This window comes from Nerophis ophidion, linkage group LG02 (genome assembly GCF_033978795.1).
Source record: "Nerophis ophidion isolate RoL-2023_Sa linkage group LG02, RoL_Noph_v1.0, whole genome shotgun sequence".
Classification (NCBI taxonomy): Eukaryota; Metazoa; Chordata; class Actinopteri; order Syngnathiformes; family Syngnathidae; genus Nerophis; species Nerophis ophidion.
In genome coordinates this window covers 14728318-14746289 of record NC_084612.1, presented here as the reverse complement: position 1 = coordinate 14746289, position 17972 = coordinate 14728318, and the positions used below count along the sequence as shown (strand labels likewise).

Genomic DNA, 17972 nt, shown 5'->3' with positions numbered 1-17972 from the left:
TAACCATAAAGGTGAAGCTGTAACACTGAAACACAGTTCTACAGAAGGTGCTTTAAACATGGCTAGCTAGCGAACATCTAACATCCATCCATAGTTGGAAATGGTTTAGCTACTTCTAAATCACTAATCAGTAATCAACAGGTCGAGGAATATCAGAACATGTTTCACTCCACACCTAAGGACGATACAGTAGCTCACTGCTAACAGGCTAGCGCTCCTCAGTGTAAACCCATCTATTGGTAGATCTACACCTGACATCCCCTGTAATGATACCAAGTACAAAAGTGTATCTCGTCGATACTACAATGATTACATCGATATTTTCTATCATCACAAAATCTTTTTTCCTTTTTTTAATTTCTATTATGTTTGTAAACTCAGCAAATATGTCCCTGGACACACGAGGACCTTAAATATGACCAATGTATGATCCAGTATCTACTTGTTATCGGATCGATACCCATATTTGTGGTATCATCCAAAAACTAATGTAAAGTATCAAACAGCAGAAGAATAAGTGACTATTACATTTTAGAAGAAGTGTAGATAGAACATGTTAAAAGAGAAAGTAAGCCGACATTAACAGTTAATGAACAAGTAGATTGATAATCCGTTTTCTACCGCTTTTCCTTCATAATTTTGACAAAATAAATAAATGAGAAATGACACAATGTCTTATTTCATTCGTCAGCAGCGCAAATTAAGAGCCATTTTTTTTTCTTACTACTAAAAGACAAGTTGTCTAGTATGTTCACTATTGTATTTAAGGACACATTTTTTCTTCAATTGCATTAGGGCAGTGGTCCCCAACCACCGGGCCGTGGCCCGATTAGTACCGGGCCGCAGAAAAATGTTTTATTCATTTTTATTTGAAAACATTTTTTTTTTTTTTTTTTTATTAAATCAACATAAAAAACACAATATACACTTACAATTAGTGCACCAACCACAAAAACCTCCCTTTTTCATTACAAAAACGTCCCTTTTTCATGACTAAGAAAAAAAAGGATCCCCCCCGGGCCGCGGGACAAATTATTAAGCGTTGACCGGTCCGCGGATACAAAAAGGTTGGGGACCACTGCATTAGGGTACATATTTTTAATGGACCGTAAGATTTTTTGCTAAAACAAAGCTAATAATGCTTTTTTGTGATCCCCTTTATTTGGAAAAGTATCAACATACATGTTGGTACCGGTACCAGTACCCAAATATTGGTTTTGGTACAACCCTACCTGGGAATCAAGTGTTTACATCTGTAAATGTATTGTATAATAGTAGAATATAAATTTTTATTTAACCTTTAAAATGGAGCTCGGTATGATAAACTGCTTAATTTCTTAATTTCTTTCACTTTTAGGCCCATTTGCAAATATCATACAGTACAGGATTTCCTGAGCCTGAAATGGGGCGGTATAGCTCGGTTGGTAGAGTGGCCGTGCCAGCAACTTGAGGGTTGCAGGTTCGATTCCCGCTTCCGCCATCCTAGTCACTGTGGTTGTGTCCTTGGGCAAGACACTTTACCCACCTGCTCCCAGTGCCACCCACACTGGTTTAAATGTAACTTAGATATTGGTTTTCACTATGTAAAGCGCTTTGAGTCACTAGAGAAACGCGCTATATAAATATAATTCACTTCAAATATTAAAACAAAATTAGTCATCTTACTCAATTTTTTATTCATATTCAATATTTGTATGTAACCTTGTCAAATGATATGAAAACACAAATATTCTTATTTATTCAACACATAATAATTGCTTGATCAATTGATCATGCAATTAAAGTTTATTTATACAGCCCTTAATCCGTGTCTCAATGGTTTGCACAATCCACAACATCATCTTCCGCTCAGAAAAAACTCAACCCAATGGACACATTGAAAAACCCCTATCCCCCGGGAGACCGGTGCAATGGATGTCGTGTGGATGTAGTTAATAATGTGAGAGTCCAGTCCATAATGAGGCCAGCAGGGCATCATCTTGAATGGAGACAAGTCATCAGCGCAGAGACATCCCCAACTGATGCACAGATGAGTGGTCCACCCTGGGTCTCGACTTTGAACAGCTAGCACATTATCTCTGGTCACCTGATAACCTCTCCACGAAGGATAGAGGGGCAGAGCATAAAATAAAAGAGATGGCAGATCAACTGGACTAAAAGAGGGTCTACTTAATAGCTAGACTATAAAAAATTGGTTTTGAGATGGGGCTTAAATGCTTCTACTGGGGTAGAAGCTCTAACTGTTACCGGTAGAGGATTCCTTTATACTGGAGCCCGGATAGAAAATGCTCGATAGCCCACATACTTGTTTGGGGCTCTGGGAATCACTAATAAACCAGTGTTCTTAAAATGCAGATTTCTGACCAGGACATATGGTTCAATACAATCAGCAAGATAGGCTGGAGCTAGACCTTGTAATGTTTTATACGTAAGTAGTAAAACCTTAAAGTCACATCTTAAGTGCACAGGAAGCCAGTGCAGGTGAGCCAGTATAGGCGTAACATGATCAAACTTTCTTGTTCTTGTCAAAAGTCTAGACGCCGCATTTTTGTACCAACTGTGGTCTTTTAATGCTAGACATAGGGAGATCCAAAAATAATACAGTACAGTAATTGAGACAAGACGTAACAAACGCATGGATAACAATCTCAGCGTCGGTGGTGGACAAAATGGAACAGAATTCAGTGATATTACAGAAATTAAAGAAGGGTGTTTTAGTAACAGTCTTATTGTGTAACTCAAATGAGAGAGTTGGGTTGAAGATAATACGCAGATTCTTTACCGAGTTGCTCTGTGTAAATTTTGGTTGTCAAATGTTAAGGCCGTTTTATTAAAACATTTCTGTGTTCTTAGCTTTGAGTTGCAAAAAGTTAGTGGACGTCCAATGTTTAATTTTTATTAAGACATACCTCCTGCTGACTACAATCAGCTTTAGGGGCATGTAGAGCATACTACATAACAGCATAACAGTGAAAGCTAATACCGTATTTGCGTATGATGTCACTTAGCGGCAGCCTGTAGATGCTGAAGGGTGCAGGGCTAAGAACTGAACCCTCTGGAACTTTGCACGTTACGTTAACGTAATCCGAGATCACATTGTAATGGGAGACACACTGCATCCTGTCAGTAAGATAAGAGTTAAACCAACACAAGTATAAGTTTCACATACCGATACATGTTTTGATACGTTCTAATAAAATGTTATGATCGACGGTATCGAAAGCAGCGCTAAAATCAAGAAGAAGCATCATGGATGATGCATCAGCATCCATAGTTAGCAATAGGTCATTTGTCATTTTTGCAAGGGCTGTCTCCGTAGAGTGAGTTGCCCTGAAACCAGACCGAAAAGGTTCACAGAGATTTTTAGACACTAAGTGTTCATTTAAAAAAATGTTCCCGAGTATTTTCGAAATAAAGGGAATGAATAAATGTCTTTGTGGCTTGTGCAGCCCTTTGAGACACTTGTGCTCTAGGAATACATGGATAAACATTGATTGATTGGTTGATATCCCGGTAAAATGGCCAAGTTAAGTGGGTAGGACAAAAACAGTGTGCAACAATGAGGAACTTTAATTGTATTTTTAAAAGTACAGTAATTGACACTGTTTGAACTGTTATTCCTAAATATTTTTGTATTGTTGCACTTCCCTAATGAAAATTAAATAGTTCTTAAATAATTTAATTTATAATAGAGTTACCTGCTACCAGTTTATATTAGTTACTGTGCCAAAAAATGAACCATGACCTTAAAAGCGGGGTAGGTACTCAACCATGATTACGGGGTACCATCACACCCCGACATGCGCTCCATTCCGAGGCATACCCACTTTTATATCGTGAACTCTCGCGTGTTTACTGCTTGGATTTTAATGACAAATCCCGCTTACAGAATGGTGGGAATTGTCATTAAAGTTAAAAAAAAAAAAAAAAGCATAAAAAGATTATTGACTACCATTCTTTTACTGTATTGCTTAACTGTGTTGCAAATGAAGTGTCTTCAGTCACCAGGAAATGCTGTCAATGCTTCATAAACTTTATGGAGTGATGGCTTCATAAAGTCCACGGGGAATAGACACCCCTTCTTCCAGCCTCCAGCTGCACACCCAGGATTTAACATTGGAAGTAAACAAAACAAAAGACGTCTACGCTGCGGTAGGGGACATTTTCACCGTGAGGCGCCCTTCAGGGGATGGACGGCTGTAGACATATAAATTAAGATTGCTCAGGATTTCAGGAAAAAAAAACAGATGGGAGCTGAATGGACAGCTGTGTCACATCTAGGGGTGTACCGGTAGTTTTGCAGTACTGGTTCCTAATTGGGTCGGTCCAGGAAGACCATTAAGATTCTGGACTTGTGATACATGCTGCTGTCGGTATTTTTTTTTAATCCAACATAAATCTGACAGCTGTCACATACAGTTCAAGTGCCACTACCACCAACGGGTAGATAATACTCTTGGAATAATTTCAACACACCACACAAAAGTTTGTAACATGACAATAAATTTAACTAGGCCCCAAAGTCAGGCACGCAAATAAGAGTGTCGGTTTGAAGTGAACGCCACTTAAAGGGGCTGTTTACAACTTCCTCACTGTTACATTTTTCAAAGCAAAAAAAAAAATATAACAAGAACAACACCACGTAAATGACCGCCATAACCACAACACCAGGGGGAGCTCCACAAACCACGTTTAACCCAGATTCCGATCCAACAAAGGTCTTAACTCATTCTCTTTCTATGCCACATCAATGTGGAATGCACTCCCAACAGGTGTAAAAGTAAATGCATCTCTATATTCCTTCAAAACCGCTCTAAAACAACACCTCCAGGCAACTTCAACCCTTTAATAATACCCTCCCCCATTCACATCCCATCTCCCCGGATTATAAATAACCTAATGTAAATAATCAAATGTACTTCTTATGCTATCTGAACTCACTATGTTCTCTGCTCACTGTACTGTACATATCCTACTAAGTAAGACCTACACTGTTTCAATGTCCATTTCTCTGTTGATGCAATTGTTGATGACTGAAGTACTGATATCAACCAAAGCTCCTCATCCCACCCCCCGGATTGTAAATAATGTAAATAATTCAATGTATATACTATGATGATTAACCTGTGTGATGACTGCATTATGCTGATAGTATATATTTGTACCATGAATTGATTAACGTGGACCCCGACTTAAACAAGTTGAAAAACTTATTCAGGTGTTACCATTTAGTGGTCAATTGTACGGAATATGTACTGAACTGTGCAATCTACTAATAATAGTATCAATCAATCAATCAATCAATCAAACCAGCCATCTTATGCTAGGGCCAAGCGTTTGGTTTAACTTCATTTTCCCTCGCTCTTCATTCCTTCCCTCTTACACGTCTCAGCGTTTTTAGATGGAGACAGGTGTGGACAATATTGAAGACGGGCTCATTTGTCCCCACACTAAAAGTACACAGTGAAAGAGAAAACTATCTGATGTTGCTTTCATTTTCTCAATACAGCGTCCATCAGCTGCTGTGACTGAGAGTTAATGACTTGAGGAAACATGGATCAGGCGAAGTGTTGTAAACTTTGCCACAACCTGTTTATAAAGTCTTTAGTTTGTTTATTGGGATGCTCACATGTCCTTTATTTAATTGCAAAATGTATTACTGTTCAGATAACACAATACTAGCTAAAATGTTTTGTCATCTCATCGAACTGAACGCAGGCTGTGAAGATTGTGTATTCGATGTGAGGGGTATCACTCCTGTTTATTTTTGTTGGCCAAACTGTTGCACAGAACCACTAGGAGGTGTTGTTAGAGAAGAACAAAGCGTGTTTATTAGACTTCATCGTCATGAGCCAAACTTCCATCCATCCATCCATCATCTTCCGCTTATCCGAGGTCGGGTCGCGGGGGCAACAGCCTAAGCAGGGAAACCCAGACTTCCCTCTCCCCAGCCACTTCGTCTAGCTCTTCCCGGGGGATCCCGAGGCGTTCCCAGGCCAGCCGGGAGAGTTTATACCGATATCAAAAAATAAACACCATGTTTTTTCACATTACTTGTTTTTTTTTCATGTCACAAAGGTATTACTTTAAAAACCATTTAAGTGACGTAGCATTTGGTTAATTTTTTATTGTATATATTTAATTCGTATACAACATATTTCTGCTCAAACTCTTAATGGATCTGTCCCGAAACAGCATCTACATTTACATGTAAATGCACATAACTTAAACAAAAATACCTCCCTCTATCAAAATGTAAAAATAGAGATGAAGACATCATGTAACGGGAAAAAGCTGACACGTTGATATGATTAATGAACAAATACGTATCTTTAAATATATGGATAACGTGTATCTATAGCCTTCTTATTAGACATGACAAATTATATGATGGCATCCCATTCACACCACAAAACTGTTTTACCTAACGTCATGAAAAATCATAATATCAGTATAAATAAAAAAATATTGTAAATATGACTTTGGCCATAAATGACAGGCCTAGATCTCATACAAAAGCACTATTTTTATCTATATGGACAAAAAGTGAATTTACGTCTTTAGGCCATCAGGTGCCATCTTTTCAAAATTCTTACATTGGTTTTTATTTTGAATCTTTTATGTCCGTAAAGTGCTATCTTGCACGATTTTCACATTTATTTTAGTTTTGTTTGTTTTTTTCTGCCATATTACTTTCTTTATAATGCTTTTGTTTGCTTTTATAGAACCCATTAAGTATCCATGAAACAGTGTTTTTATGTACAATATTGTTTATTCTACAAAGGAAATCATTTTGCATGTGTTTTAAAGATAAAACTTGGTTAAAAGATTTCAGTATAGATAATTTTAGAACATTATAAGCACATTTAAAAATACAGCGATAATAATGATAACCATGATAATTTTCTTTACAATAACCGTGATAAGAAATGTTCATAACATGACATTCCTAATAGATATATATATATATATATATATATATATATATATATATATATATATATATATATATATATATATATATATATATATATATATATATATATATATATATATATATATATATATATATATATATATATATATATATATATGTACATATATATATATATATATATATATATATATATATATATATATCCACATCCATCCATCCATTTTCTACCGCTTATTCCCTTTTGGGGTCGCTGGCGCCTATCTCAGCTACAATCGGGTGGAAGGCGGGGGTACACCCTGGACAAATATATATATATATATATATATATATATATACATATATATATACATATATATATATATCCACATCCATCCATCCATTTTCTACCGCTTATTCCCTTTTGGGGTCGCTGGCGCCTATCTCAGCTACAATCGGGTGGGAGGCGGGGGTACACCCTGGACAAATATATATATATATATATGTATATATATATATATATATATATATATATATATATATATAAATGAACGTATATAGTGTAGTGTATAAAGTAGATTTGGTGCTGTTTTGATAAAAGTGCTGCTTGTGCTGCAGCAACGCTGCAAGTTTGTGATGTCTTTCTCATATTTTATTAGGACTGGACGACATCGAAATGTAACGACAAGCTTGTAAATAAAAACGATGGACCTTGAAGAGTAGTTTTTTTTTGTTTGTTTTTTTTTTGCCACCAAGGCGCCTTTGTTGATTACAAGCTTTTAGTCAAATTACTATAATGTCCAGTTTTTTATCAAATTGCTTCTATGGCAACATCAACATCAAAATCACTATGGGAATTGTATAATGTGCCTTTTTTATTAAGCATTGTTAAAAAAATATAAACTTGAGTTTGTGAGGTTCAGGCAAAACTGTTGCACAATAATCAGGTCGGAGATATTGTTCACCAGCGTGAAGTTCTGTCTCCATTTTGTCACATCAAAACCACACTCCCTTATGGCGGTAAGACCAGACAGGAATTTAATAAAAAAATATCAACACTTTTTAAAAGAAAAAGCAATGGTAATCTGAATTACTGAGGCCTCAAACAATATATATCCTAAATCAGAGGTGTCAAACTCAAATACACAGTGGGCCAAAATTTAAAACTGAACAAAGCCGCGGGCCAAGGTTGAACAAATTAACCTTTTAATAGGGACCCAAACAAGTTTTGCATTCAATATTGAACAAGCAAGGCGTATATAACTTTATATACAACATACAAAATCCAGTTTCAAATAATAATAATAATTAAAAAATATCAATGGCATATGAAATACAATTTAATAAAAATAGAATGCCTTTTTTCTATTTGCAGCCTTCTGAGGTAAATGTAAAAATCAACTTTTTCCACAGGCTAATAATAAATTTGAAAATAAAGTAACAATAATGAATGAATCAAACATTCAAGCCATGAAGTAGCAAGAGAGTGCATGAATAAAACGTTAATTATTGCTCAGTTTGCGACACTGATTTGCTTTAACACTGAATATGGAACAAGCAACGCTTATACATCTTAATAGTGCAAAATCAACTTTCACAAAACAAACTAAAAAAACATCAATGGTATATTAAGAAAAAAAATGTAAATAAACAATGTAATGCCGGTTTTCTATTTGCAGTAAATATCAAAATTAATTTTTTCCAGAGGCTGATAAATTGGAAAACAAAATAACTACGAGGTGGGCAGGGTTTGGTGGTAGCAGGGGTGTATATTGTAGCGTCCCAGAAGAGTTAGTGCTGCAAAGGGTTCTGGGTATTTGTTCTGTTGTGTTTATATTGTGTTATGGTGCGGATGTTCTTCCAGAATTTGTTTCTCATTCTTGTTTGGTGGGGGTTCACAGTGTGGCGCATATTTGTAACAGTGTTAAAGTTGTTTATACGGCCACCCTCAGTGTGACCTGTATGGCTGTTGACCAAGTAGGCCTTGCATTCACTTGTGTGTGTGTGTGTGTGTGTGTGTGTGTGCGTGTGCGTGTGCGTGTGCGTGTGCGTGCGTGTGTGTGTGTGAGAGAAAAGCTGTAGATATTTTGAGACTGGGCCGGCAGGCTGTTTCTATGGCGGAAAAGCGGATGTGGCGACATGTTGTAGAGCAGTGGTTCTCAAATACAGCTATGAGTACCCCTGGGGGTACTTGAAGGTATGCCAAGGGGTACGTGAGAGTTTTAAAAAATATTCTAAAAATAGCAACAATTCAAAAATGCTTTATAAATGTTTTTATTGAATAATACTTTCACAAAATATGAATGTAAGTTCATAAACTGTGAAACGAAATGCAACAATCCAACATTCAGTGTTGACAGCTAGATTATTTTGTGGACATGTTCCATAAATATTGATGTTAAAGATTTTTTTTATGTGAAGAAATGTTTAGACATCACTGAAAAAAGGTTGAGAACCACTGTTGTAGAGGACGTTAATGGCAGTGCGTTTAAGGCACGCCCCCAATATTGTTGTCCGGGTGGGAATCGGGAGAATAGTTGCCCAGGGAGATTTTCTGGAGGGGCACTGAACTTCGGGAGTCTCCCGGGAAAATCGGGAGGGTTGGCAAGTTAAAGTTAAAGTACCAATGATTGTCACACACACACTAGGTGTGGTGAAATGTGTCCTCGGCATTTGACCCATCACCTTTGATCACCCCCTGGGAAGTGAGGGGAGCAGTGAGTAGCAGCGGTGCCGCGCCCGGGAATCATTTATGGTGATTTAACCCCCAATTCCAACCCTTGATGCTGAGTGCCAAGCAGGGAGGCAATGGGTCCCATTTTTTCTTTTATAGTCTTTGGTATGACTCGGCCGGGGTTTGAACTCACGGCCTACCGATCTCAGGGCGGGCCAGCTCTAATGTTAATTTGATTTTGCCTCAAGGGCCAAATGAAATTACACGGCGGGCCAGAGTTTGACACCCATGTCCTAAATGAACATATATTTTCTACTTCGCTTCAGTTTCATTCACTAGCTGTGTTACAAAAAAAGATCAATTAGAGTACCGTATTTTTCGGATTATAAATCGCTTCGGAGTATACGTCGCACCCGCCGAAAATGTATAATAAAGAAGGAAAAAACATACATACGTCGCACTGGAGTATAAGTTGCATTTTTAGGGGAAATTTATTTGATAAAATCCATCACCAAGAATAGACATTTGAAAGGCAATCTAAAATAAATAAAGAATAGTGAACAACAGGCTGAATAAGTCTACGTTATATGACGCATAAATAACCAACGGAGAACCTGCCTCATATGTTAACGTAACATATTATCATTCAAATAACTATAACATATAGAACATGCTATACGTTTACCAAACAATCTGTCACTCCTAATCGATAAATCCGATGAAATCTCCTTCCTCGATGTCGCTTCTAAACAACTCTGCCAACTCCAAAGGTATGCGCCGCTTCCTCTCGTCGTTTTCTGCTGCATATTTCACTACGTCCAGCTTGTAATCTGCAGTACATGATTTTCTTTTCGGTGCCATTTTTGTTCAGCCCTTCTCAGTTTTTATAAGTTACCGCCAACGATGAAATGATCCATTTTAAAAGCTATGGAAGTGGCATATAGCATATAGCAATTAGCATCCTATGACCCACAATGCACTTCTGCAATGACTCTCTCCCGCCAAATTCTTATTGGTTGACACGTGTGTGACGATTGCTGACATTTTCTTCGTCTCTTCCGCGAATCAGATAAATAATATTATTTAATATTTCACGGTAATGTGTTAATAATTTCACACATAAATCGCTCCGGAGTATAAATCGCACCTATGAAAAAAACTGCGACTTATAATCCGAAAAATACGATAATACATAATGTTGGACTGCGATGAGGTAGCGACTTGTCCAGTGTGTACGCCGCCTTATGCCCGATTGTAGCTGAAATAGGAGCCAGCGCCCCCCGCGACCCTAAAGGGAATAAGCGGTAGAAAATGGATGGATGGATGGACAAAATGTTGGATATAGAAAACATACAAACCCTTTATTTATTTAATCACAAATATTGAAATTCAACAATTGGGTGCATTTCGATCCATCCATCAATTTTCTACCGCTTATTCCCTTTTGGGGTTGCGGGTGGCGCTGCAAACAGCTAGGATGATGTATAATGCAAATTATAACCTGCCACTCAAGAATGTACAACAATTCTTCTCAACAAAAGAGGAAAAATATAAGCTTAGAGGAAAATCTAATTTAAAACCTTTACATTCTCGTACAACACTTAAAACCTTTAGCATATCTGTATGTGAAATTAGATTATGGAATGGATTAACCAAACAAAATCAAACAAAGCACCAATATAATTCAGTTTAAGAGACTGTTCAAACTGCAAGTGTTCACGAAGTACACAGAACTAGAATTATGATTATGTGAATGTGAATTGTGTGAATTATATTTATATAGCGCTTTTCTCAAGGGACTCAAAGCGCTTTACATAGTGACACCCAATATCTAAGTTACATTTATACCAGTGTGGGTGGCACTGGGAGCAGGTGGGTAAAGTGTCTTGCCCAAGGACACAACGGCAGTAACTAGGATGGCACAAGCGGGAATCGAACCTGCAACTCTCAAGTTGCTGGCACGGCCACTCTACCAACCAAGCTATATCTTAAACCCTTTTTTTTCTCGTTTGTTTCGTTTAATTTTTTTTCCATGAGACAAAGATAATTTACGTATTTAATATGCGTTAGCTTACTATAGTATACTATTTGTTTATTATTTATATGTTCACTGTTATGTTACAGAGAACAAGGAAATAGGATACAATTGCTATGGTGTGAAAAGGGGTAGGATAAAACAACCTCTGCTTCTTCTTACTCCTTTTCGGACGTGCTGTAATGAAACAACTGGAAATATGTGATGAATTGCATTGTCTTGTATGCATGTTTGAAATAAACGGAAACTGAAAAAGAACAGATTTTACTAAACTTTGTTGCAGACAAAAAAACTAAAACAACACTTGCTTTAATTAGTGAACAGTTCAGGGATTGCATGATTTACAACAGCATGAACGCACAAGTGTTTTTATTTGGCGATGGATTGTTGTCAAGAGCGCCACGCGCTGATTGTAGGTGCTGAAATGTCAAGTACGCAGAGGGCGTGTGTACGTGCGGCGAACTAGTGCGAATCCGGCTTTAAGAGCTCTAAAGTCGTCAAACATCCAACGACAACAAAGGCAGAGGTTGACTCGCAGGTGGCGATGAATGAAATGTTTTTACTTCATCAGCGAGCAGGTGAACATAGAAGTGCTCTTGTCGTTAAACCAACACACAGTACAACGCTCAAGTGAATATGGATTGTTGTGTTACGTACTGCAGCTAATCAACACAACACAAACACTTTGTTTTCCACCAGTCAGATCTGGTTCATTCACTGAAGAGGGCTACTTGAAGGGTACTGCACTTTTAGGGGGATTTTGCCTATCATTAACCTTATATACACATATATATATGTATATATATATATATATATATATATATATATATATATATATATATATATATATATCAGGGTTTCCCGCAGTGCTTTGTAGTTACATATACATACATATATATATATATATATATATATATATATATATATATATATATATATATATATATATATATATATATATATATATATATATATATATATATATATATATACATATATATATATATATATATATATATATATGCTCGTCAGGGGATTTTATAAAATGTATAAAAATGTTATAAATATAGTTTATAAATGTATATATATATATATATATATATATATATATATATATATATATATATATCAGGGTTTCCCGCAGTGCTTTGTAGTTACATAGAAATATATATATATATATATATATATATATATATATATATATATATATATATACATACATTCGTACATATATATATTTTTATACATATATATGTATGTATGTATATATACATGTATATATATGTATGTATATATATATATATTTATATATATATATATATATATATATATATATATATATATATATACATACATATATATATATATATATATATATATATATAGATTTATGTATGTATGTATTTATGTATATATGTATGTATATGTGTATATATATATATATATATATATATTTATATGTAACTACAAAGCACTGCGGGAAACCCTGATATATATATAATATATATATATATATATATATATATATATATATATATATATATTATATATATATATATATATATATATATATATATATATATAACCCTTATATATATATATATATATATATATAAGGGTTTATCCCTTATAAAGTGCTCAATACCGGGGTAGTGTGGAATATACGCTAGGTCAGGAAAAAACACAAAGACTATATTATCCCTCCATGCCTGTATCGCAGGTTTCCCCGCTCGTCAGGGGATTTTATAAAATGTATAAAAATGGTATAAATACAGTTTATAAATATATTGATAGATATATATAAATAATATTTATAAATATTTTATAACTATTTGAGAAGATTTGGAATATCCCCTGACAAGCAGGGAAACCTGCGAAACAGGCTTGTAGGGATAATATAGTCTTTGTGTTTTTTCCTGACCTAGCGTATATTCCACACTACCCCGGTATTGAGCACTTTATAAGGGATAAACCACAGAAACCTTGACTATATATATGTATATGTATATATATATATATATATATATATATATATATATATATATATATATATATATATATATATATATATATATATATATATATATATATATATATATATATATATATATATATATATATATATATATATACACTGTATAAGGGATAAACCACAGAAACCTTGACTATATATATATATATATATATATATATATATAAATATATATATATATATATATATATATATATATATATATATATATATATATATATATATATATATATATATATTTTATATATATATATATATGTGTGTCTCATTGCAAGATTAGACAAACTGTTTCTTACACGGAAAAAAAAGTCATATGTCTACTGATGTTTAAATACTGTACACTCGGAGTGTAATTTACATTTCCCCAACAATTTCGGCATTTTTTTTTCTCTCGTGCACTAAATAGCTTAAAAAGCGAGCACTTTCCTACGCTCGACTGACACGATGGCGCTCGCATGATGACTTCACGTTATCGATGGGAAAATGTATTTTTAGACAATATGATTTGCCAGAGCGGCTAGGAGACCCTGAGAGTAACAAGCGGTAGAAAATAGATTGATGAATGGGATGAAAACGACAGATTAAAAAAATATTAATTAAAAAATAAATAAACAAAAAAAATCCACTCCCAAGTGGGGCGGACTGGTAAAATCACGACACGATAACTTAAAAATAAAGACAACTCCGGATTGTTTTCTTCGTTTAAAAAAAGAACAATCACATCCTGCAAATGTAGAAATCATAACAATATATTTTTGTTTTCTTCACACTTACATGTTGCGGTTAATCGTATTCCATCTTAATTTGTCGTAATGAATTAATTAACGTGGACCCCGACTTAAAAAAGTTTAAAAACTTATTCGGGTGTTACCATTTAGTGATCAATTGTACGAAATATGTACTGTACTGTGCAATCTACTAATAAAAGTTTCAATCAATCAATCAAAAAATTCATACTTTCTGAATAAACTATGTGATAATGTTCATCAGTAAACTCATTGGTGTTCATTTTCAATACATCAATAAAAATATATATATCAAAATCAAATTACAGGATATTATATTTATGTAGTTTGCTCATTTTCCTCAACTGGTGCACTGACATGGTTTATTTTTTAAGGTTTTTTTACATATGTAGCATCGTCTACATCAGTGGTTCTCAACCTTTTTTCAGTGATGTACCCCCTGTGAAAAATGTTTTAATTCAAGTACCCCCTAATCAGAGCAAATCATTTTTGGTTGAAAAAAAAGAGATAAAGAAGTAAAATACAGCACTATGTCATCAGTTTCTGATTAATCAAATTTTATAATATTGCAAAATATTTCTCATTTCTAGTGGTCTTTCTTGAACTATTTGAAAAAAAAAGATATGAAAATAACTAAAAACTTGTTGAAACATAAACAAGTGATTCAATTATAAATAAAGATTTCTACATATAGAAGTAATCATCAACTTAAAGTGCCCTCTTTGGGGATTGTAATAGAGATCCATCTGGATTCATGAACTTAATTCTGAACATTTCTTCACAAAGAAATAAATCTTTAACATCAATATTTATGGAACATGTCCACAAAAAATCAAGCTGTCAACACTGAATATTGCATTGTTGCATTTCTTTTCACAGTTTATGAACTTACATTCATATTTTGTTGAAGTATTATTCAATAAATATATTTATAAAGGATGTTTGAATTGTTGCCCTTTTTTAGAATATTTAAAAAAAATCTCATGTACCCCTAGGCCAGTTGTTCTTAACCTTGTCGGAGGTACCGAACCCCACCAGTTTCATAAGCGCATTCACCGAACCCTTCTTTAGTCAAAAATAAAATGTTTATTTTTTTCAAATTCAAAACAAAGTTGTATGTTTTTGGTAACACTTTAGTACAGGGGAACATATTTTAATGAAAAAAGACTTAATTTTTTGTTATTTGGACTCCAAGGGAACATATTCTATGTAATAAATACTTAATTTAGAGTTATTTGGTTAGGGTTAGGGTCAGGATTAGAGGATTAGGGTTATAATAAAGCCATGCTGAATAAGGGATTAATTAGTACTTAACGACTAGTTAAGAGGCAATATGTTACTAATTTGCATGTTAATAAGCAACTAATTAATGGTGAATATGTTCCCCATACTAAAGTGTTACCATGTTTTTTTTACTGGTGCACAAAATCAACCGTGTATGAACATCACCGTGTTCAAACAACAAAACTAAGACAGTGCATAAACTCACAACAAATTACACACCTGCAAATCAGTCAGCTGTTGCCGTATCTGTAATACGCCAACAGGGAGAAGTTTGTATTTACACGAAGAGTCTCCGCCGAACCCCCGAGGTCGACTTACCGAACCCCTCGGGTTCGATCGAACCCTGGTTAAGAACCACTGCCCTATGCATACCTTCAAGTACCCCCAGGGGTACGTGTACCCCCATTTGGGAACCACTGATCCACATAGATACAAATAATTGCTATTGCGACATCTAGTGGACACATTTAGAACAGCTGTTTCTTTCATTCAAACATTTCGGCTCATTTTAATACTTAGCAAACTCATCCCGTACGTTTGACGCCCCTGATTTAACGCCTATCCTGTTTCTCTCTCAGGTGGTGGGTCAGATCGACAAACTGACGTCGGACTTTGACTTCGACCTGGAGCAAGATGACTGGACGGTGGCGACGGCGAGCAGCACGTCCAGCAGCGAGCGCGGGCTGGGGGAAGCCTTCCGCCTGGACTTCCTCAACGCCGACGTGCTGTCCGACAGCTGGGAGTTCTGCAGCTACCTTGAGGCCGCCGGTGCTTGCGCCCGCGCGCCCGGCGAGCCGCCCCTGGTATACCCCAGGCCGCACCCAGGTCGCGGGACCATACCCACTCAGACGCCCACCCCTCCCCACATCGCCACCGCCTCCGTCTACTCCCAGATGAACGGCGGGCTGCCCATCCCGAACGGACCTCGCATCATCACTCCCGATTCATCCAGCGAGGAGGCCAGCAGCTCCACGCACAGCCACAAAACCAGGGAGAGGGTCCGCTTCAGCGACAAAATTCTCTACCACGCCTTGTGCTGCGACGACGACGACGACGAAGAGGAGCAAGAGGACCTCAGAGACGACAAGAGCGGCTGCGCCACGCCCGACAGCGACAGCGAGCAGAGCCTGGTAGCCGAGCCGGTGGGCCCTAAACGCTCGTCCTCCGAGCACTCGCTCCTCCATAACTGCCTTGACCCTTCTTACGTCCCGCCGTCGGCGAGAAGCATGACAGGAGCGCACACGTTACCCAGGAAAGGCCTGCTGAACCCGGGCTGCCGCAAAAAACTCCTGCGAAACAGCAGCACGCAAACTGTGTCGGATAAGAGCACCCAAACTGTACTGCCCTATGTTCCAAACAAACAGAAAGCAAAGGAGCACTGAGCCAGCCCTGAGTTTATCCTCCATCTCACCACCAAGGACTGTGCATTATTTAATATTAAATACATAGCTAATAGATTATTACACAAATAAATCAATTACTAAATAAATAAATGATATATGGGAAGAAAAAGCACGCGCCTTCTTAGTCATTCCGTGAGATGAAAGTGAGGAGGTCGGAAGCAAACATCTGGATGTTTTATTTTTTTTACCGTTTACCTCATTCTGCGGCACGAGAAAGATCGAACAAGATCGTGTTGCGCTTAATGTGCCTTTGAAATTAGTCATGCATGCGTCAAATTTTACCTGACACACGAAACGTGATAAATCGGGGTTGCGCCGTCCCTTTTAGCCGCGAGATGGCAGTCGACAGTGTTGAGTGTCATAAAATGTGTTTTGTGGCTGTTCCAACTTTTACCACCGCGACAGTTGCTAGGTACAGTGGCACTTTCCATCATTTTCAGCAGACTGCATTGCAAAAGGATTACCCCTTCCACCCAGTTCCACCCAGGAATGGGGCCATTTGAATTCTTTCTGTATGCGCTTTCTTTCCTCCCATACTTCGAGTCTCTCAACATCAATACAAGAGTCCGACAACAAGCTGTGTTTTAAGCAACACTTTACTTTTTTTTTTATAAGTTGACTACGTATTAATATAAAACAAAATAAACTAAAATGAACCTAAGCTGGTCACCCTTACAACTTTGTGTGGCCCTAAACAAGATCCTGTTTGTGACCCCATTTTATTCTCTAATATAACTTGTTTACTGATATCATTAGACTCCTGAACAATAGCACTAAAACAGAGGTATCACCAAAATGACACACATTATAATACAGTAGCATAGCAGGCCCAAGTATTTATTAAAATAAAGCAGAATTTTTATTGTTAACAATTATGTTTAATGT

The 17972-nt window shown here is 36.2% G+C and overlaps 1 protein-coding gene across 3 annotated transcripts in view; it reads left to right on the top strand.

Annotated features, from left to right (window-relative positions):
* insyn1 (inhibitory synaptic factor 1) overlaps window positions 1–17666 on the top strand; it is a 204756-nt gene extending 187090 nt beyond the window's left edge. For 2 of the 3 annotated variants that reach the window (XM_061877979.1, XM_061877973.1), the window contains exon 3: window positions 16263–17660. In XM_061877979.1, coding sequence (XP_061733963.1) covers window positions 16263–17066 — 804 coding nt within the window. In that variant the 3' untranslated portion in view covers window positions 17067–17660. Of the gene's footprint in view, window positions 1–16262 lie in introns of all 3 variants that reach the window. The other variant, XM_061877986.1, reaches the window with a different exon arrangement.
* Window positions 17667–17972: the final 306 nt, after the last annotated feature.